Source organism: Camarhynchus parvulus, chromosome 1 (assembly GCF_901933205.1).
Source record: "Camarhynchus parvulus chromosome 1, STF_HiC, whole genome shotgun sequence".
NCBI classification, from domain to species: Eukaryota; Metazoa; Chordata; class Aves; order Passeriformes; family Thraupidae; genus Camarhynchus; species Camarhynchus parvulus.
The window spans coordinates 15,520,599-15,543,001 of record NC_044571.1 but is presented as its reverse complement, the minus strand read 5'-3'; the positions used below and the strand labels follow the sequence as shown (position 1 = coordinate 15,543,001).

The following is a 22,403-nucleotide window of genomic DNA, read 5'->3' as shown; positions in this document are numbered from 1 at the left end:
TACTTGAGTTGGTCATAATTCATTCTAGGAAGCTGAAAACATAACATGGCTGGTTGTACCAAATTTGCTTGTTTTCAAAATATTGCAGAAGAAGGCCCTTGAGATAGAAAAAGAGGGCTGTTTTGATGAAACATGGTCTTCATAACACATTTTCTTATTGTGCAACTGAAATTTTTCTCAACAGCACCTGTGCACGTCCATTAGAACTGTCAAATATACATGTAATTACACACACACACACACAGAGCACCCACAGAATTAAAAAAAAATGAGAATCTGAGCAGTAGAAGTCTACAGTTACTTAGAAAATCACAAAATGCCTCTACTATGCTGGAATGTGAGGCATGCACTGCTCCACCATGGCAAAATTAAAAGGAAATTAAAAGACACTGGTCTACATCACTAAGGGTAATGCTATAGAGTAGCAGACTGAAATGATAAGAAAACAGCGGTTAAGAAGAACAAGATCAGTGGATGGATTACAGTGATTAGAACAGTTATAAACGAGACACGATGGTACTGTGATTCTCTGAAATACCATTGAAGGAATCAGCAGGAGCAGTAGAGGTCACAGGGTCTGGAGGAAGGGTGTTGGCAGCTAAACCTAGAACAGGGGGTGGGGTATTTTCTGATTCACCTACACAGCAGAGAAATCAGAGCAAAAACAGGTGAAAGAAATTACTGTATAAGTTGGGGGGAGCTGGAATTAAGCACAAACTGTACCACAAAGAAAACTGGTTTCTTTCTCAAAGTATAAGAGACTTTTTTCATTATTATAATTTCCTGGCTTTTTTAATGACATATCATGAAAACTATGATATTAAACAGTTTGTCTTTTTAAAGTTAAATATACTTACACACTGTGTAAAAGACAGTAATTGTTATATTTCATCAACACCCAAACATGGATGTTTTTCCCTATAACATCGGCTTATTCAAAGCTGACAAATTCAAATAAATTATATTATTTAAAAGAGAAAACATGCACCTTTCTGAAATATAAAAGCAGCACATGACTCATTATGTAATAAAAAGAATTTCCTCTGAAGCCAAAGCAAAAATAGCAGTAACAGAATGTATGTGGGGAAAAAACCCAAATTATTTTAAACTGCACATGCTGCATAGTCATCTAGAAATTCCCATCAGGTTTTTAGAAGTACTAAACAAAACCAGAACATCTTTTGCAAGCCTTTGACAGCACTCAGTCCTTTGGTGACTATTAAATTTTCTAACTGTGTGCATGGGAAGACAATGTAGAAGAAGGTATTAAGGGAGACAGTGCACCAATTTTAATTTTAGCATTTAGCATCCTCCAAACTGATTCTGGTTACTCTATTAAAATGATCTGCATTCCTAAAGTTAGGAGGAACCTGTCTCCACAGAAGGTATTAGGGAGAGGAAGCCCGGCAAGCAATTACAAAGCACTTATTCACGCCCCAAGGCAGCGGTACCACCCTGACTCTAAACCCATCATACTCACTATCTCCACAATCTCATGCATTTTGCACTTCGAGATCTGCAATGCAGGCAGCCTGTTTCACTCACCATCTCTGCCTCCTGAGCCTGCAGCCAGTGCTCCTCCCCACGACCATCGCTTCTGCTTCTGTTCCAGCTGCTGGCTGCGTTCAAGGGACCGGCGCATCATGGCTTCTAAACGTTCCTGGGAATTTTGGTACAAACCCCAATCAGACACAAATCCCACTCAGTCCTCTGGGGGCTTCCTTCCCCTGCCTGCTGAAACCACGCTAAAAATACACAGTCCCCCTGTTGCTCCACACAAGATGCTTACAGGAGCTTGCTCACAATAAAAGAAAAAGAAGTGAATAAAGAAGGGATCAGAGTGCTACCTACCTCCAGATATGTGTATCCTTTGTCTGCAAGCCACTGAGGTCACCACAGAGGCCTAAGTAAATAACACAGGTTGCATCACTGCCTAGCATCTGCTCCTGCTGGTGAGGCTGCTGCTGTGCTCTGGACTTAATTTGTATAAGAATAATGCTCACCAAGCATTAACTCCTTCTTGTCTATGCAGACATCAGAATTTTTTCCCATCCCTTTCTGAGCACAGTTAAATTGCTGCAATGCCAGTGGCTCCACCTAGTCACTCAGATAAATGATCACTTCAAACCCAAAGTAGGTTACTTTGCAAGATGCCCTACTTATTTATTTATTTTTACAAAAACTCCCTCCTTTCTTCTTTTATGCTAAATCCAGGCATTTAAGACCTTCCGATTTTTTTTCTTCTCTGTGTATTTATTTTAGTGCATGCCTACCTCATACTGCTCCCAAGATTTCCTTTTTTCCCCTGCCACCCCCATGTTCTTTTCCACAAGTTAGGATTTTCACAGGGGGAAGAACAGATTTAATTTTTTCTCTCCCCAAATCTTGCTCTACCTTTAACTTACAGCTAATTACGGTCGCTTTTTTCCCTCTCCATCAGCTTTTGACTCTCAAAAACCTTCACTGAGTTTCATTCCCACCTCCTCCCTGCGCTAGTTTCTCAGTGATTTATTGTTGTGGCAATGATCCCTGCACTTTTTCTTTCCCTCCTTTCAAGCAGATAAAATGTGGTTCTTCCCCACCCACAATTCCATCATCTAACAGCCTCTTCCCTTCCTCCTCCCAGTACCTCATTCGCATCTGGCAACCTCCTCACCCTCACATTTCAGCAGCCCAACCCCTACTGTGAAAGATAAGTCTACTCTTGCTGCCTCCAGCTCCTGCCCCAGCTAGTTTTAGCCCTTTGATCCTATTAGTATTTTTGGTGCTATTCCTTATTACCTTTGCTATGTTCTTTTGGTCTAGCATAAAACTCCCACTCTTATCCACTTCAAACTGGATCCTGCAGGCTCCAGTGATTACATCATACCCATTTTGATTTTTATCGATCCCCTGATCTATCTCCAATATCTTTTGGCAGCTCAGATAAATTGTGTGGAAAACCCTTCATACATCTCTTGGCCAGATTACTTTCTCTCACTGATTAATGCCTTTGGTCTGGCTTTCCTGAGCTATTTTACCAAAAAATTTCAGTCTTTGTTTAAATGTGTTTCCTTCAGGCTCTGCACTGGTGGTGAGCCAGTTGTCTCTGATGGGAGCTCCTTCAGCACATCAGACCCTAACATCAGGCACCTCCAGTAATCTCCATACTTTTAAACATGTACCTGTAAACTTTGTCTTACCTTCCTGGCTTCTGACCCTGGTCACCGACCTTCTACATTGCCAGATGTCCCCTCATCTACTTCTGGTTATCTACAATATACTTCTGCCTCTTCCACATCTTTGAAGACTCTCTTCTACTACCATGACTTGCAGTAATTTATTTTGGAGCTCATTTTTTTCCACTTCACCCAACCCTGCTACCAGTTATCCATCAGTATCAACAGCAAGCCACTACCTTTTAATCTTTAAACTCTCTTCTAATTTTATTGCAAATCACTTGCGCTATCAAATATTCTATTACCCTCTATACAAAGAGTGAAAAAAAAGGAAATTCTTGCACCCTCGATCATTCCCAGCTCTCCTGTCCCTGTTACCTTTTGGCCAGGTGACCCACCCTGCTGTTTCAATCTCTGCTGCCGTGCCCAGGAAGATGAGCTTTCAGTGGTGTTGTGAGCTCATGGTCTATCAGGCAACATCATTCAGAGGCCACTGAGAGCAGGCAGCTGCTCCCCTGCCCCCCCCCCCCCTTCATCCCCTTCCTCTGTCTACTCAGTGCCATCAGTGTCCAGGCAGGCATGAAAATGAGAGCTCTGCCTCTTTCCTTCTCCCTACGGAGCAAATGAAGGAAGCATCACAAGGCTCAAGCGCAGCCTCTTCTGCAAGAGCACAGAAACCCCCACACAGCCCTGAACACCCCATTCCCTTCTTACACACACTCTGCCTTGTGAAAAGGAAACAATCTTTTTCCATTCTCTGGAATCTGAAGTCAGTCCTCTGCTTTAGCTTGTTACAGAATTTCTTTCTTCTCTTTCTACTTGATGATACAAGTTTCACATTTAAATCCTGTGTGTCCGGGCTTTGCTTACAAGTTTGTGCTTTTTTACCTTTAGCTCCCCACCTCTCTAACTTAATTCTGTTTGAGCCCCTTTTGTTAGTCTTTCCAAACCTCACTTACTTCATCACCAGTTCCTCTCTGCAGTGTGCTTCTTTTCACCATTTTCTTCTATTATGCAGCTTGCCCCAGTCTGTCTTTCTACCCACATTTTTTACCAAGGAAAATCACCCTCCCATTTCTTTCTCATTAAAGCATACTCTCACCCAGAACCCTTTTTTTTTCCAATTCTAATGAATATTGTTATTCATTAATCAAAAAAGATAAGACTAAAGCAGTCATGTTTCACTTATTTCTGTTTGCTGTCTTGTTTGAGGGTTTTTAACAGTGCTTGGAGTAAGCAATATTCTATAGTTTGCAAACCACAGAATACACTTATACCACCCACTATCAAAATATTGTTTCAAGAACAAAATAAATGCTGAAATAGATTAAAGAAATTAAATTACATTTCATACACATTTGAAAGCCCATGCTACCTACAATCTGAGGTTGAAATCTTCAGTTACATTATTTTGAGAGGATCATTCATTTTCATTTGCAAAGAACCTGTCATTAGAGTACTATAGAATATAATTATTAAAACTCACAAAACCTCTGCAGATATAGGTTAGATAAAGAACAATATGAAGGCTGCTTTTCCCAAAGAAAGGAAAGTTATTAAAAAACATTTTAAGTTGGCACAGAACTAAAAAGCCAAAGAAAATAATAAGACATAAGCAAGCATAGCATAAACAACTCATACATTAATAATTTGTTCCATAAGGAAAACTAAACCACAAGACAAAGCTTTCCTTCATCAGCAAACAATGCAGAAAACCCTTCCAGCCTATGTTATAGGTAAAGGCACTTTCTTGAAATCATATCAGACTATGAATGTGATCTCATTTGGGAGCTCTAACAGCTACAGATAGAGGAAACAATGTCTGCCCTCAAGATATAGTGAGTTTTAGCAAAAAACCTTATAATGCACAAGCACTGCATGTAGGTTAAACTAAGAATGAATAAAATCACAATAGAGAGCCATCTAGTGCTAACATCTAAAATATACATTACTTTCCAAAATCCAGTTACTCATACAAGTTTTCCTCAGCCTGAGCAATAGAATAAGCACTTGTACTATCTGAATTAAAAACAAAAACCTGCCCCTCAAAACTTAGCCAAATGACTTGTTTTCTCACAAGTAAGTTATTTCCTTTTTTCTGTGTAAAATATAACACAGATGTGACAAGGAAAAAATAATGTTTCAAGTATTATGACTTAAAATAATTTGTACAAATAATTCTAAACCAATCTCCTTATATCTGCAAGACAAACATCTGAAAGAGCCCCAAACCATTTCTTCCTCCTCACTTTATATACAGCATTGTATGTAAGTAGCTCACTGTTTCCTGAGATTATCAGTTGACTTCATCTCTGGAATACAGGAAGTAATTAAAGCTACAACATCTTGAGTGTTTTTCACTCTTTTGTGTCTAAGCACATACTTTTTACAAATGTAACAAATAGTGCACATGCACCAAACAATCTCTTCCCAATAACCTGTGTACAGCTAGACATCTATTTACAGGGTATTTCCAAGTTACATGGAAGTTCAAGACAGGAAAGGGAAAAGAATTACTTTAACTGAAAAAGGACTAGCTTTATTTTTGTCTAGTTCCCTGTTAAAAGAAAAATTTAAAGAAAAATTTAAATCACTTCTGTAGAACAACACACTGCTTTCTTCAAGGCTGCTTTTACTAAAAGAAGTGTGCAGCTTTAAAAGTAATATGAAGGGAAGGGCAGTACTGAAGACCTCTGTAGATAAGAAAGATGCAGTCAATACAGACAGAATAATTTCTAAATATTATTTATTCAGTTCCTTCTGAAAAATCTGACACTTTCACTGTGCTCTGCAACAACCTCCAGCTGCCCCAAAGAACTCTGACAGAATACCTTGATTTCTACTAAGAGAGACTTTAAAACCATCATCCCTTATCTGGCACTGTAGAGGGGGAAAACTAAGCAAAATAAATCAAATTTTAGCCACCACTTTAAGAAGTCCTTTGCAAGCAAAATGGTCAAGCATAGGATGCTCTGATATAGGAGACAACAAGTCCCCACAGTTTGTTAAGATCTATTCCTGTCAGATTCTTTAAGATGCAACAACAATATTTTGTACAGAGAGATTTGCATCACCTCTTCCTATCATGAACGTGCACTACTTTCTGCTCTGTTTAAAAAACAAGGAAAAACAATTCAGGGAAACTATAAAGGACAACCAGTAAGGCAGAGAGCAAGGAAGAAAATCTCTCTGCTTGTCATTTCAGACAGCTGATAAGGAAATAAAATGGGTATTCCAGTACCCAGCTAGTGTTAACTGCTCTTAAAAGGAGAAACACTGAGAAGATGGTGCAGCACACACTGGCTCACTGGCAGGGCACACCCACCCCCACACCCCAGGTGGGGGAATACATGTTCAAAGCTCTTCCAGTAAAGACAGTCTTAAATGGCCAAAATTAGTCACAAACAGTGAGTAACTCAAATGCCCAGGGAGCTGCAAGTTCATCACCATCCTTACTCAGACCTCCACTGTAATCATGCACACAGAGTTTGAGGGGTCCATCACAAGAGCAAGGGCCGGGGAAGGTGGGACTAAACTGGCAGATCCTTTAGTAGAATTCAAACAGAATTTGAGGAATGAGGGACAAGAAACTGTGAAGGGAAGCTAGGAGAGATTCCTTCTATTCCCATTTTCCTTCTTCTCTCACTCTCCCCTGTTCAATAGATCATTCCCCTGTGCACCCTCTTCTCCTTCAGAAGGTCCTGGACTTTCCTCCCACAGGTTTAATCCATCCCCAAACAAGCAAGCATCCTCTCCTGCCCTCCTGCCCACACAGTCTTCTCTCAGACTCCTCACCGTGGGAGAGGAGAGGTGTGGGAAGGAAAGGGAAAGAATCCAGACCCAGGCCTGCTTTAACTTCCAAAAAAAAGACTTTGGACACTTTAAGCATAAAGGACCAGCCTGGTGAGCAGAGCTAGGAGTGGTAGTGACTGAGCACATGACTGAACACTGGGAATCAGCTTCTCCCTCACCATTACAGAAGCCTGCCCTCACACATGCAGTGTCTTGGGGAGCTGGGCCAGGCTCACTGGTGCTTGGGAAAAGCATGACAGTGCGCTCAGCCTCTTATTCCATCTCTGGGGAAGGACAGGAGGCCACTACAGGAGATGGGGTCAACCTCCACTAAACAGATGCCTTGGGTCTGACCTGTCACTGCCTCTCACATCCAACAACTCTGCTCTCATTTCTGCAGCAAAAGCAAACCACGAATGCAGGGAAAGCTGGTGGATACTTGCTCTTCCTACACCTCTCTGCCTTTCTGTCCTGCTCTGCTGAAAATTTTAAAGACAGGGTTTTGGACGTTTTTCTGCCCCTTCCCCTTACAATCCTCACAAAGGGAATTGATTTTGCTTAGCTGCAGAAGGCTATTACAGCAGGAAATGCTGGGAAAGGAGCACATGACTTCAATGCTGTTACCACAAGAGAGAGACCTCCTACCCTTTGTTTCAGCTTTTCCTCATTTTTCCTAAAAGAATTTGAAACAAAACACATAACAAAATATCTTTAAATCAATTCTCTGCCATTACATAGAAGCCACAATGAGTATGTTAAAGTTGAACAACAAATGACAGGATACAATCTTCTCTTCAAGTAAAGTGAAAAATCAAACAAAAAATTCAGTGAATAGCTGTATGTTATTGTGAAATCAGGCAGAAGTGTTTTACCTGTTTTGCAAAGTTATTTTGATGAAAGGACAGGGGGGCAGAAAAATGGAGGTTAAGAACTGGATTTCTAAAGCTTTTTTTATCTAGGAATTGAGGAAATATTTTCTTCGGGCTTTTTTTTTTTTAACCACTGCCTCCTTTTCCAAAAACCATTAATTCTTTATCAGTTGCGGGTAGCAGTGCTAGTGTTCTCCACATAATGTCATGCACAGATATACACACACACCCTGCATTCAGAGAGCTGCACCAGAAATTGGACTCACTAGAGCAAAAAAAGAACCTTAAATGATCTCAGCAGGGAGCCTAGAAGAGAGGAAGGGCATGAAGATGCTTAAAAATATGTGATTCTGTTTTATGTTAGAATTTGAAAACAGCCTAGATTCTTCACTGCTTTAAGTACAAATTTCTGAGTTTCTGTCATCAAGGAGAAATGGAACAACACATTATTTCTTTTTCATGGGCAGTAAACAGAACAGTAAGAAGAATCTTTCCCTTTTTGGAAACACTCATCATTAAAGACTTCTTTCCAGAAAGGTGGTGATTTATATTTGACAATCGGAGTCCCAGATATGCTAGCAAGAGTAGATGACTATTCCAGGAGATCAGTCAAAGTTTTAAAAAATTGTTTTGGAAAGTGCTTTTGATGTACAGTGGTAGACTCCTTACAGCTGTGGTGATGTGCTTTGCAGCTCCTGCAGTAATTGCTCCCATGTCTCCAGTCCTGCTCCCACCCCCCATGGTTTAATGCATGTCAATATTCAGCCCTGTGCAGTGCTGCCATACATCTCCCAGGGGACCTCACCTCCTCCTCTTTAAGCTTTTGTCTCCGCTTTTCTTCAACAGCTGCTCTCTTCTGCTCCTCTCTCTGCCTCTGCTCCTCAAGCCTTCTCCATCGCTCCTCCATTTGCTTTTCATACTGAAGTTTTGCTCTTCTCTCCTTCTCCAGTATCTGCTGCTCCCTAGCAGCTTGTGCAGAGAAAAAGGTGCATTTCACATCAGGCAAATTTTCTTCTATTTTAAAATTATTTGGTAACATGAAACAATAGTGTAAAACAACAAATGCAAGTACAGAGTTTTAGTTGACTGAGATTAAAAATATAGTGCACAGAAGTGCTGAAATGATTAGTAAATCTAAGCAATTTGTTCAATACATAAATAGGGAAGCCCTTGTATACAAGGTGCCAGTTTGTACCCCTTATCTATGTATAGAACAGTATACAGAAAAGTTTAGCAATTTTTTTTATGTTTCAAGTCCCTCTGAAGCTTAAAGCCAAATTATTTTTTCGGACATACTGCTCCTAGTAATCTTTGAAGGAAATCAGCTGTATATGTTGAAGCAAAAGCCCTTGGGACTTCTTTAAAACTGTGCTTCTTGTTACAGAGCTGCCTTTAAAATAGACACATGTAAACAACATATGCTATGTTTTCTATGAAGTTTTGAAAATACATCTTTCAGCTCATGATTTGGTGCTAAATCTTTACCCACTTCTGCCTTTTCATGTGAAAAAAAATTATTCTGTTACTGAGGTTTTGCCCAGCTGTTTATTCCAACTGGAGCAATAATCTTCATGGGACATTACCCTGATGTTTCAGAAACTCAGACTGCAACAATACATACTGGACTGTTGCTTCAGGTGTACATAGTACAAATAGCAGGAGTTAATGTGGCAAATTGAGAGGAAAAATCCATTTCCCATGCAAGTGTATTCCATAAAAAGGCAGGAAAGAGGAGGTCTGTAAGCATGCCTACATACATACAAGCTTGTAGTGTCACATACCAACACACATACAGCCAATATCAAAGAGGGAATATTGTTAGGCTAAGAACTTGAAAGTCAGGGAAAGCCAGAATTAACAGTGTTTATACAAGAGCTAGTCCTTCTTTCTGCTCACTTATGCCTGTGTTTCTTCAGTTGCTGTTTCCTTTTGCAGCACATCATCACCCTTCTAACTCTCCCACTGTTCCTAGGCTCTTGTCCAGCCATTCCAAATGCTGCTTCTCAGATCAGCCTTTTCCCCCCAGTTCCTGCCCCCAGGCTCTTTAACCACAGCTGTGACTTTCTGTCCCTCTTAGCCCCACTCCATCCTCACTCCCTTGGGTGAAAGCAAGAGTCTTCTCAACACCCAGATCCTTTTCCAACATTCCATTTATTTCCCTTGAATACAGAATCCTTCTACAACACTTCTTCCTCAAATCCAGCCTGCTTTCCAGAACACCTTCTAGCTCATTCTTGTCAGAAATACAGTTGATGTTATCTTCCCCTTTTGTCCTATGAAAATCCACTCATGCTCCCCACTCAAGACAGGGCAGTATGAGGGGAGTGTCAGTGATGCAGTGAACCTGGATTGAATGCATGAAGTTCAGACTTGTCAACAGAAAAAGTTACCTCAGAGACAGTGGACAACAAGTGACCAGGCATGAATTGTTCCAACTGCTAGCCACATCAGGTAGAGCAGGTGACAAAGCATGCTGGAGTTCATAAAAACCAAAAATAAAGTGAGGTGTCCAGAGATTGTGCTAAGATTACCTTCTGAGTAAGTAGGTGAAACCTGGGACTGATTCTGGACAGAGAAGTAAACAATTCTGTCATCATGGACACACGTACAATTCTTGTTGCTTAATTTAGGGATGCTAAACCACTGATTAATGAGTTTTGGCTCAGGCGAAAAAGTTACTTCATATTGCTATACAGTACCTGCTGACTGCTTAAAGATCTGACCCTTGGGGGAACATGCTGCTTTTTTCTGAACTTCTAAAAGAAAATTCTCACAATCAAACTGTGACCAAAACTCAAAGCTCCCCATTACAGAAATGGTCTTAAGAAATATGCTTCCAGGAGGCATATATGATGTCTGGGAGAAAATTGCAGACATCACCTTCCAAATCCCCTGGGCCAACCACTCCCAGAAACTCCAAGTTTCAGTTTCCTGTTCATCTCTTCTACTCTGAGTCCTTTCCAATCTAACCACCATATCACTTTCTTGGGAACCAGAAAAGAAGGGATAATCAGAAGGAAAGAAGAGAATAGCCTACACTGAGCACACCTGGAAGAGAAGTAAGTCCCAGAGAGACAGAAGCTCAGGCAAGGTTAAGTACTACAGGGCAGCAGATTTTCACCAGAACTACCAAAAGGAATAATGTGGACCAAGGCCATGGTAATGAAAAATGTCAAGTCACTGTCTCAAGCCCCAAGCTTTCCCAAAGAAATGGTCAACAGTTTGTTTATTTCTTGCAAGAAAAACAGTATTTTCCTATGATTCTTTTGACAGGTGCCCATACTTGTTTAGTTGACATTTCCTCAAAATATATGCTTACCTTAAATTTTGCAAAAATCATAAAACATGACAATTCCTTCTGCTAGGTATTGTCAGGTTATCTCTAGGAACAGTGCTACTGATCTTTCTTGTCATTACAATGAGGAAAAGTGAAGTTAACTGTTTAACACCTTTTTATATACACAGAAAGATATAGGAAGTCCAAATCAATATTGAACAAAAAATTTAAATTTATGTATATGTATATATATATGTACATGTATACACATATATATGTGTATTTTAATTGTGTATACACCCACTCCCATTAAATATATATTTATACTTTTTACATATCTATTTTACAATTCTCTCAACATCTCCCTGGTCATATTAATAGATTAAAAATAAGCAATTATTTTAAACAAAATCTGAAATCATTGATAAACATTCTTCAGTTCCTGAATAACATAAGCATTCTCCTGAAAGATTAACCATTTTACAACTTGCAGAAAAGTACACACTTTAATGCTGCACTTAAAAACTCTATTATATATTTCAATATGGCTGAAACCAAAGAGATTAAAATTGAAGTTGCTTTATCAAATCATTCTACATATTTTTCTGAGTATTACTCAAGGCTTAGTTGGGATTTTCACAAACCAGGATCATACCAGCAGTACCTTGAACATAAACCTATATTCAAAGGCACACAAATCAAAGAAGAAAGTAAGTAAACTTGTAAATATAAACTACTAAATATTTGACTGGAAATGCAAAAATATTATCTTTTACAATTTAAGTTAAAAGAAGCGGTAAAGACCAGGAACAGACTGAACAAGATTTAAAAATCAGAACACAAAAAATGCTATGTTAGTTATTTAAGCCTATTAAAACATGTATATAAATAATAGATACACCTCCTGCCAACTTACCAAGGTATTTCTCCCTTTCTTCTCTTCTTTCCTTTGCCAGTCTTTGTCTTTCATCAGTTTTTAGAAATCCATCAATAGCTGAAGACAGAGGGAGGGAAAAAAAAAGCCTTAAAAAGCTGTTAAGCAAAACAAAGAAAGATCCAAAAGAAATTAAAAGAATCCATCAAAAAGAAAACATAACTACTGCATTTAACAACTCCAATAACAAAATCAATTTTGCTCTTGTACGTGGGCAGGTTAATGAGCTGGGATTTGGGCACCTCTTGAGCACAGCCTCCCACCCACTGCTGAACTCCAAGCACAGCTCCTCAGTGCAAATGCCTGACTCCTCTTCTCAGAGCAAACAAGCATGCTGTTAGTGCTTGTTTCAAAACCCGAAGCTTCCTTGGGAAAAACGGTAAGGATGCAATTAACATGCATTTATCTGTGTTAATAAGCTCATTTTAAATGTTTTGGCTAGGTAGAAAAAGGTAGCTCAGAAAAGCAGTGAGCAGCTACATGGAGTCCCAGCCTTTATATTTTTGGCTGACCACAGCCCCCCAGTTTCCTCGCTTGCTCAGCATTTCAACAACCAGCAATTACTGCTGGATGAGGCTACAGAATCAGCAGCCCTGCTGCCCTCTTTCCCAGGCAGGAAACACTTTGTTTCCTCCTGGAGTTGGTATCTAAAAGTAAGATACTTGTTTGGGATGAGGTTGCCTAAGGATGTTTTGTACCCGGATCCAGACACTCCAGCTGTTTGACCAGCATGAGCAGCTGAAAAGCCCAATTTAAGGAGGCAGGAGGGCAGATTGTGACACACAAGGTGCCTTAGGGTCACCTGTCTGCATGCCCTGGAACAAGCATCAAAGGGACCTAAGATGGACCTTATGCAACAGCAGGAAAAAGGCAACCAACGAGTACCTTGACAGACCATCCAGGGGATAGCATCCTCTTAAAACAGCTGACAGGGCCTCCAGTGCCCTCCCTTCCCTCTCTGCTCAGGATCTCCTGAGCTGTAAGCAGTGCAAACAGGCATGGTGTCTCACAGCACAGTTTACATCATTTGCAGTCATTATCTGGGCTCCCTACTGAGTTACTGAATTCTAATTAAGTCCCCTTCCTTTTGCTCTGAGAACTGCACCTGTTAATTTTATCAGATAAACATGAATGGAAAAATTACATAGAGTGCAACCCCAACTACCTTCCTGAAAAGTCACACTTGCAGGTTCCTTTCCAAAGGCATCCTGTCTGTGGGAGCAAGGATTTTGCATACGAAGTACCTTTCTCTAAAATGCACAGTTCTGTAGGAAAGGTGAAAGCCAGCCTCAGTGGCCCCTGGTGACAAAGGCAGGCTCTCAGCTGTCCCCCATTAATAACAGCTTGCTTTTTTCCCCAAGCACCTTCAAAGACCATCTCTAATCCTCCTCAGCACACACAGACTGCAATTACCTGAAGGCAGCCAGGGCCCTGGAAAAATGTGATTATAGCTCCCAGCTGGTTAATTACAACTCAATTTGTGGGTCAAATACATATTTATTTATTTATTACCAAAGACTCATCCTACTTCTATACTAGTCCACTTGTTTGCTCATTTGGCTGACATTTATTTTCAGATTTGACAAGGAAGAAGGAGACAAGAGGTGGCAGCTCAGTAAAGCAACCACAGCAAAGGTTTGTTACTGCTTTGAAGGGGCTTACAGCAAGTAGCCAAGAAGGTGAAACAGCATAGGTATTTTACAGCTCCAATGGAAAGTTTTTCAGTGGTCTCAATGTCAAACAAACATGAAACCTACAACTCAGGCCAGAAGCAGCAGAGGGATGTGAAATTCTAGTGGATCAAGAGCCCAAAGATGGAAGACTGAGCTTGGGAACAAGGAGGCTGGAGAAAGGAAAAGAAACAAACAGAGGCATGAATTAAGGTCTTCTGTGGCAAAGGATATAACCCAGGTGGAGAGGTGGAACCTAAAGTACAGAAACTAGAATGGAGATAAATGGAAGCACAGAAAGGAATAGCAAGAGAGTTCATGTCCATGAACTATGTTCACAAAATCCTGCTTCTCATCACTCTTCTGGCTTACAGTAACTAGCTCAGAAATCCACCAGCAAAATGCATCTCATTATGCCCATCAATAAAATCACAGCTAACTCATCTCTACTTTGATTTCTTCACAAACATAACTGGTAAAAGTGGATCTAAAAGCCTTGCTCACAACCCCATTGCTATCCAAAGTTGATGCACAATTTTTCAGGTTCACTTTCTCAAGCATTTGAATATCTCAACTCAATTCAGAAAATACTATAAGATGATCAGGGTTGTAATGTCATATATTAAAGAAATGAGAATGTATCCAAATTGAAACAATCTGTACAATCTTTATTTTGCCTGTTCTTACGTATATATTACATTTTTTCATTTTAGGTCCCTTTGCTTATTCATTCAGTGCATGAGAGTTGAACCAAGGTCAAAGTTATTAATGCTTCTTGCACTTTTTTTCTGAAACTGAAAAGTAGACAAAACTGTACTTGAAGGCTTTTTGGAGAGCAGCATTCCACAACTGGCTATGTCACAGGTGAAACTACAAATACATGGAATTATGTTCATTACATATGCAATACACCAATGTGGAAAAAAAAACCAACCCACCAATAAAACAGTGGAGGAAAACTGCATTCTAATACATACAGGCATCAAACACAAGATGGCAAGAATAGCATTAAAATACCACAGGCATCCTCAATGCTGGCATCTCTTAACTCAAGTACTTGACTTTGTAAATCAGCATGCCTGCCAAAAATCAAACTTTACTTCAGAAAGTAAATACAGTTTTGAAGGACAGAATAACTGAACCCTGGGTGATAGCTTGCACATTGAGATAATTTTCAAAGGCCAAAACAACCGTACTTTATGCATCTTCTATAACATTCAGATAACATTATAAATGCAGTGGGCACAGCAGTGACCTGTGGCAAGGAATTTCATTAATGACAGGAATTCAAATCCCTTTTGGCAAAGCAGACTGCAAGCAGCAAGCTGGCACAGGTGACTATCCCGGGAATAGCGTAAGGGCATCCCTATTCCCTAGCAGGGAACTGCCAGCAGAGGGCAGGAGAAGGTCTGAATAAATAACAAAACCCCACGGCAAAGGCGCTCTCACTGAGCTGTGACCTCGGGTTAAGTCTGTATACGCAGCTTTATCCTGAGCCTTCCTCATATTTACAGCTAAGCCTCTGATCCCTCACTTAGAGAGGCACGTAACAGCTAACAACATGTTTAAGAGTCAGGATGTAAACGCAGGCTGGCTGTTCTTCTGCCAACCAGAGTAATGAGTACAAAGGGATACTGGCAGAAAATTCCCTAATAAATGCTTATTCCCAGACTTGCAGAGGAACAAGGAAACTGCTCAAATAATAAGATCCAAGATTTTACTCTCAGGAAATGCACACGTACAAATTGCTTCTGCTTATTACTCTATCTCACAGCCCTCCCCAAAAATCCTTTGCCCAGAGTCCCCACTCTCTAAGGCATGTAACTTAGGCACTGGGCTAATTCCTTGAGATTGTGCCTCATTTCTTGATTGAGGAGGGCCAGCTGTTCATCTGGGACTTTATTACAATGAGCATTTCTAAAGAAAAAGACCATAACACATAAAACCAGTTTTGGATGCCAGCAGCAGACCTGCAGCAATAATGTAACAGCTGATGCTGCAGGATTCCTTCAATACTTCCATGTTACATCGAAGTAAATATTCACAGAAGTAAAACTCAACATGTTAATCACTGTTTCAACCCTTTTTTATGGGCAAGGCAAACCTATTCAGACTGATGAAACAGTGCCAGAACATGTCCACGCACACTGCTCTGCTCCACATCCTGCTTCTGAAAGCCTCTTGGTGGTTGCTCAAGACAGAGGAAGGCTGTCCTCTCCTGATGAGACATAGCAAGCTCTGTCTTTTAAAATCCATATCCTGTGTTTTGTGAGAAAACAAGTACCCAAGCTGAGGCTACATTTCAAAAGGACCAACAGGCTGCTTGGACATCTCCTCTCCTGAAATTCACACCCAAGTAATTGTCAGCAGGTAAGGTGTCTATTAATTTTTTTTTCCATTTTGTTATTGAACCCACACCCCCATCTGTTCTCTCTTATACCCCATGGTATTTGGTTTCACAATATATTTATCCACAGCAGATATCGAAGCCCTTGTTGGGCATCCTGACAGAAAAAAGTCAGCTGGGCATCTGAGACCAGCTCTACATAACAGTGTTCCACACACGGAGACCTTTGGCCATCCTGCACGACCACATCCAAGACATTTACACCTTTGTCCATTCCACCTGGCATTGTCCAACACTTTTAGACCTTGGCCACAATATGCACTGATGCTGATGAATTAGTGAAATTTCCCAGTTTGGATGCAGTTCTGCCACTGGGTGGCCTTGCCTGGGACACCACTGCACTTACACCCTCAGGACTGTTCTTTGAGACAATAATGAACAGACATTTTCCACCTGTCGTTGTTTCCCTCTGGGTATTTCTAATTGAAGAAATGTTCAAGTTTTCAGCTATTAACTATACTTGGAGGGGAGAAATAGTTACAAAGATGTGTGTGACTGTACCTGGATGGCAATTTCTATTGGCAAAAGGCACTTTTCCTAAATTTTAATTTTAAAGCTGAGAGGCTTTCAGGTAGAGGCAACATGCAAACACCACAAGAGCTTTGCAGGTAGGTTCAGTAAGATTTAGTGAATTGTCCTTTTTGATAATTATCTTTTTCACATTTTCTTTAATTAAAAAATCCCTTTATTTTATGGCATTCAAAAATCTTAATACAAAGAATCAGAATTTCCCTAGTTTCAGAGACTTAATTTTATTTTTAGATTTGCCAGGCTGGATTTCAAATATAACCAGAAAAGAAAAAGGAGCATTGTCCATTATGTCTAATTAAAATACCAGGATGGCTATTTGTTGTTATAAAGATGTTAAGTGGATGAAGTCATTAAAGACAAACAGTTGCCAAACACAGTGACATTTCAGAACCCCAGGCTAATTGTCTGAGAGGTGGCCTGGCAGATAGAACAGAGAAGCTGTTGGGGACTGCATGCTCTGGTTAAACAACTAGGACACCTGCCTTATGCTCCTGCTCCCCACCCTGGATTTTCAAATTATCCATTTGAATCAAGAACTTCAGCTGTAAAACATACTTACACAAAGACTGCAGTAGCAAAATACATCCTACTAGTATGTTTATTTAAGTTTAGGGTGAAATTGCTCTGAAATGCTGGCCAAATAACCTTGAAATGATACACAGAGTATATATACATCATTTTGTGATCACATATGTTAACATAAATATCTTAATTACTACATGGGGAGGAAAAAATTGCTAAAATATTAATGGCAGACCTTCTCAGTTTTGCACAAGCCCACAGACACCTAATTAGCTCCATGGGATTGTGTACAAATGTGTGTGCAGCCCTAACAGTGCCCCAAGGAGACTCCAGTATCAGGCAGACACAGCAGATGCACCTCAAGAGCACTCAGAAAATGGTAAGATACATTAGCAGAATGCTTTTACTTATGAAAACACTAGATAATTAATCTAGTGTTATTATTTATTTAGGTTACTGAACAGGTCCCTATGATACAGCCCCACACAGCCCATACCAAGCAGCAGCACTGTGTCCACGTTTCCTACACTGATGTTTTATTCATGTGCTTCCACAACCTCTCAGGCAGAAAGGAGTCCAGAGGCTTAACCAGTTCTTGACAATGTCTTTCTCACACATTTAACACACATGAGCATTTACAGCTTTATTTTTCAAACAGCCCTAGAGCCTAGACCCATGTGACATCTATAGGTAAAATCTTCCCTTCTATAGCCTGTCCAGCAACTTTCTAGAAGGAAACACTGCATTCTGAAAAGGATAAAAACAAACAAACACACACAAACAAATCCAAACAAACAACAACAACAAACCGACAAAAAAACCTCACAAGAAATACTGTTTCAAATTCACAATTAACATTCTGAAACTTCTAGGGTTTGCCAAGGTGGCACTAGCTGGAAATTTGACACTAAAACAACAAGCAAACCTATGAACCCCAAAGCTATAAACATTTCAAATACAAAGGTTTTTCCCATGGCTGAAATACTTTTCCTCCTTCATTCACTTACTGCCTATCTCCTGAATCAGCCATAGTCCCAACTTGTATTTGCAACTTATGCATTGATAAACTTGCACAGACTAGTTTCACTGACTTCAGCAGAATGACTTGTGTTAAAACAGGAGATATGGAAATACCTTGTTAGGATGAAGAAGCCCATGCTTACCCCACCCAAATCTGAAAAAAAGTTCCTATCAATCATGTACTATCATACTGAATGGAAAATTAATTTTTTGGAAGAAGAGTGGCTATAAATACTGAAGACACGACTTGCCTGGTTCACTGTACTTTGACTTTTGCAAGAAAAAGCCTCAGTGTAAGACAACAGACCTCAAGTCACAGTTATTTTGCCCAAATTATCTAAGGGAAACTTTATAGGATCAGATAAAATTGTTTCCCCATCACACTAAATTCAATCTGAACAGCCTCATTTTAGGAACATATACATCAAAATGAAAGAAATTCCATTTATTTGTAACAATTTTTGTTACCAAAATGAACAAGGAAAAAAGCTTTGGATCTATAGTGCATAGGTGTAGTCAGTAGCACTGTGTCCAATGTGTATTCTACACTAATGTTTTATTTATGTGCTTCTGTAATCTGTCAGGCAGAAAGGAGTCAGGAGGTTTAACCAGTGCTTGACAGTGTCTTTCAGATTTAACACACATGAACACATATATCTGTATTTATGTGTATAGTGTAGTCTAGCACAATTCAATTTCTAATTAAAAGTGTTGCTGGACTGACAATACACATCTATGTATCAGCATCTGCTGATGTTATATATTGATTATTAGGTATTAGATAACCAGAGCTTAGTGAAACACTAGCATCTCACTGAGAAATTCAGCTATTTTTAGCATGAGCAGACCAGATGGGAACTGTAAGTACCCATTTCTCCCACCTCCACTGGCTTGTAATCCCCAAATGCACATTAAACCCCACTTCCTGCTCAAGTTAATTGGCTTTGCTGGTGTGTGGCACTGAATAGTGATCTTGTGCTTTGGTGGTTTTTCAAATGTCACTGCTGTGTTGCACTCTCCAGTGACAGCTGAAGTGCACAGAGACAGCCAAAGCCAGGGAGCCCTGAGCTGCTCCCCTGTGCCCAGGCAGGCAGAGCTTTAGCAGAAGCCTTGGGCAGCCCCCGGTGGGTGAGGAGCTGAGCTGCACTGAGGGGCTGCACTGAGGGGCACCACAGCTCATTCTCCTGCTGAACACCTGATCCAACCTTCACAGCAGCACCCCACGCTGCACATTTAAACACATTTAAAGCCAAGGGGTGCAGGAGCCAGTACTTGCAAATACTGCCTGTAGAACAGAGAGCTCCCAGATGTGAGCACCCAGGAAACCTGGAGCACACTGGGCTCAGCTCCTGTCCTCAGGCTCTGTGGCCAAGCAGCCCCAGTCACCTTCCCCTCTGCAGGGGGGGCTGTCCTGCCTCCAGCCGCAGGCCAGGCACCCCCACATCAGCACCCAGCATTCCAATTTAGCTTCATGGACAAGAGGGAAGCTGGAATGATTTTCCCACTGTGGCAGTTACCTGGAAGATGTCAAGCTGCCCAGCCCAAGGCACTGAAGTGCACTGCTGAAGGCCATTCTTGTGCTGCCAGAGCTCCTGCTCACAGCACCAGTCCATAGCAGCTGCAAATCTCTAATTTCAGCTGACTCAAGGGTCACAGGACAGCATTTTGGAGGAAACCCCAGCAGTCCCTGTACATCCTGCCTTCCACTGTGGCCTTTCTGCAGGCCATGGACCTCTGCAGCAAAGTGACTGCCTGCAGATGGGGCAGCCAATAAAGATTCTTTTTTATAATCAAACTGGTAATTAACCTCTATGTCTAGGTACCCAAACAAAAGCGTGACAAAAATTTACAGCTTGCTTCTAAACTTTCAGCTAGAAATTTTTCTTTTGAAACCTGAAGTGAAAATGACAAGGATTTGACAGTATGCTCTCACAAACTGTTCCTAAAAAAAATTAAGACAATCACAGAAGAAATGATAAAACAAAACAAAACAAAAATCTACAAATCAAAGGCTCACACTTGGGCAACAGAGGCTTGGTGGATGACCGCTTTAGAGGTGGAATTTGTACAGTGCAACATAGACCATCAACCTTCCACTGCACATGTATGAACAGGGATGGTTCTGCAGATTCCTTTTACTAGGTCTGTTTTCATTTCAAGTCTTATTTAATAAAAACTGCAAAAGAGACACTGGTGCTTGGGGATTTGCTCTGAGTTGCAGCAAAGATACAGTTAGAGAACAAAGAAAACACTCTTGGCTCCTAACAATGCTTACGGAGGTGTGATGTGCTGCCAGCACATCCTTTATTAATATAACATGTCGAATTTTTTTTTCCCTAGATAGTAAAATTAAGTTTTTAACACTACCTTCATCTACCACTATACTCTGTCGTCCACGAGTGAAGATTTGGAGAAAACTTCAGGATGCTTCTGTTCTGCTCTTTGTGGTCCGCAAAGTAAATAAAGTATTTAACAAAAGAAGAATCCATTTGTAATTTCCTATTTTTATATATATGTATCTATCAAAAAAAAGTGTTGATGACTGACTAACATGACATGAAGCTATCAAGGACTGACCTAAATAACCTCCACTTGGCTCTATCCACACCTCATGCATTGCTGAAACAATGTATTATTCCAAATAGAAGCAGCTTCCAGCATCAGGCACAGAAAGCACATTTTCCCTGTGGTTTGGCAAAAGCTTCCAAAATAAAAAAGAAGCAAAGCTGATTAATCCACAGTACACATGATCAAGTGAACTTCATCCTCTGTGGACTTGGCTATGTTCAGGAGCAACAGTTAAAATGTTGCTCTTACTGTGCTTCACACTAATTAGATTTCCCAGCCATTTATTTCAGGGAAAACACCCATTAACTATCAAAATCAAAACAATTTATTCTAGAAACATGCACAGTAAATCCTCATATGGAAGAAAAGCTTTAACAATTAAATGTTTGCTTCGAAGTTTTTTCTTGCATTTTAGTAGATGAACTACACCAACACAGTTGGTATTTATAATGTTATGTATGGACATACAGTTTTAACTATGTTTATGGTCCATGTCAATTCACCAAAGTGTATTCCACACAGCTCCTGGTTTTGCACCCCCAGTCTTGGCCCCTACACATAATTCTTAATAAAGCACATAATTTAGTGGTGGGCTCCAAATACCCTTTTAAATCCAGAACATGATTTTTTCCCCTCTGGCATTTATGCAGGCAGTCTCATCTGATGGCTTCAACAGCTAATTATTGGTGAGAAGAAAGGAGGATGGACAGACAAATAGATGTGATCCCCCACATTTAAGTTATTTTTCAAGAAATACAGACAACTGAGTTCTTGAAATTGAAGTAAAACACTTAAAACCTGCATCAAAATCCTTATTCATTTGCTTTTCTCCAGAAATACAGCATATTAAGTACACAATGCCCTATCAATAAAGGCCTTCTATCCTCAAGGCCTCAGCTACTCACAACATGATGGCCTTGAGTAAAAAGCAAACCCACAATAAGCCAAAAAAAAATCTATTAAAACTCATGGAAGTTTCTACAAAGAACAAGTACAGAAATCTCCCTATTATGTTTTTTGATAACCCAATAGTTCAGAGAAAAATCTGTAGGTTCTCCTGCACATTTTTTGAATAATTCATCTAAAATAAATCTAACAATAAAAATGAGAGGACACGGATTAGCCAAAAAACAAATTTAAACACACAGTTTAAATATTTCAGGAAAAAGACATATGATGTTATGCTATACTGATATTCATCTAATTAACTGCCTGACACTTAAACTGACAGGCTCAAAGAAAGGCAGAGACAAGATTAAGATGGGAAGTGTAAAAGACGCTTAATCCAGTGTCACAATATTAAACTGCCAAGATAAACTGACCAACAATAATAGCAGAATAATTTTCAGTGATAATGTCTTTTTGGTTATTTATAAAAAGCAAAACAAGAAACTGAGTGCTTGCAGTTTATCAGAACATCACTGTTTGGCTAAAAAAGTGCAGGCTGACAGATGAGTTAGAAAAAAATATTTGCAGGAAACATACTGAGCTCTAAAAAGAAACAAAGATAATTATTTGCACAAGTGAACAGTAGCATAAATGTATGAAGGTTGATGATGGCTGAATTTTCACTCAGCCTTCTCCTGTGTGGGATGCCACACTGAATCCACCAAATCTAATCACACAGCCTGACTCCCTTTTGGCACACAGATTTA

General features: G+C 40.0%; 1 protein-coding gene across 13 annotated transcripts in view; it reads right to left on the bottom strand.

Moving 5' to 3' along the window:
- MAP7D2 (MAP7 domain containing 2) overlaps positions 1-22,403 on the bottom strand; it is a 79,290-nt gene that overhangs the window by 24,684 nt on the left and 32,203 nt on the right. For 3 of the 13 annotated variants that reach the window (XM_030952299.1, XM_030952326.1, XM_030952335.1), the window contains exons 2-5: positions 12,013-12,090; positions 8,625-8,788; positions 1,546-1,660; positions 539-637 (exon numbers count right to left, since the gene is read on the bottom strand). In XM_030952299.1, coding sequence (XP_030808159.1) covers positions 539-637; positions 1,546-1,660; positions 8,625-8,788; positions 12,013-12,090 — 456 coding nt within the window. Of the gene's footprint in view, positions 1-538; positions 638-1,545; positions 1,661-1,851; positions 2,048-2,405; positions 2,475-2,629; positions 2,648-3,536; positions 3,592-8,624; positions 8,789-12,012; positions 12,091-22,403 lie in introns of those variants that run through there. The other 10 variants (XM_030952317.1, XM_030952344.1, XM_030952354.1 and 7 more) reach the window with 8 other exon arrangements.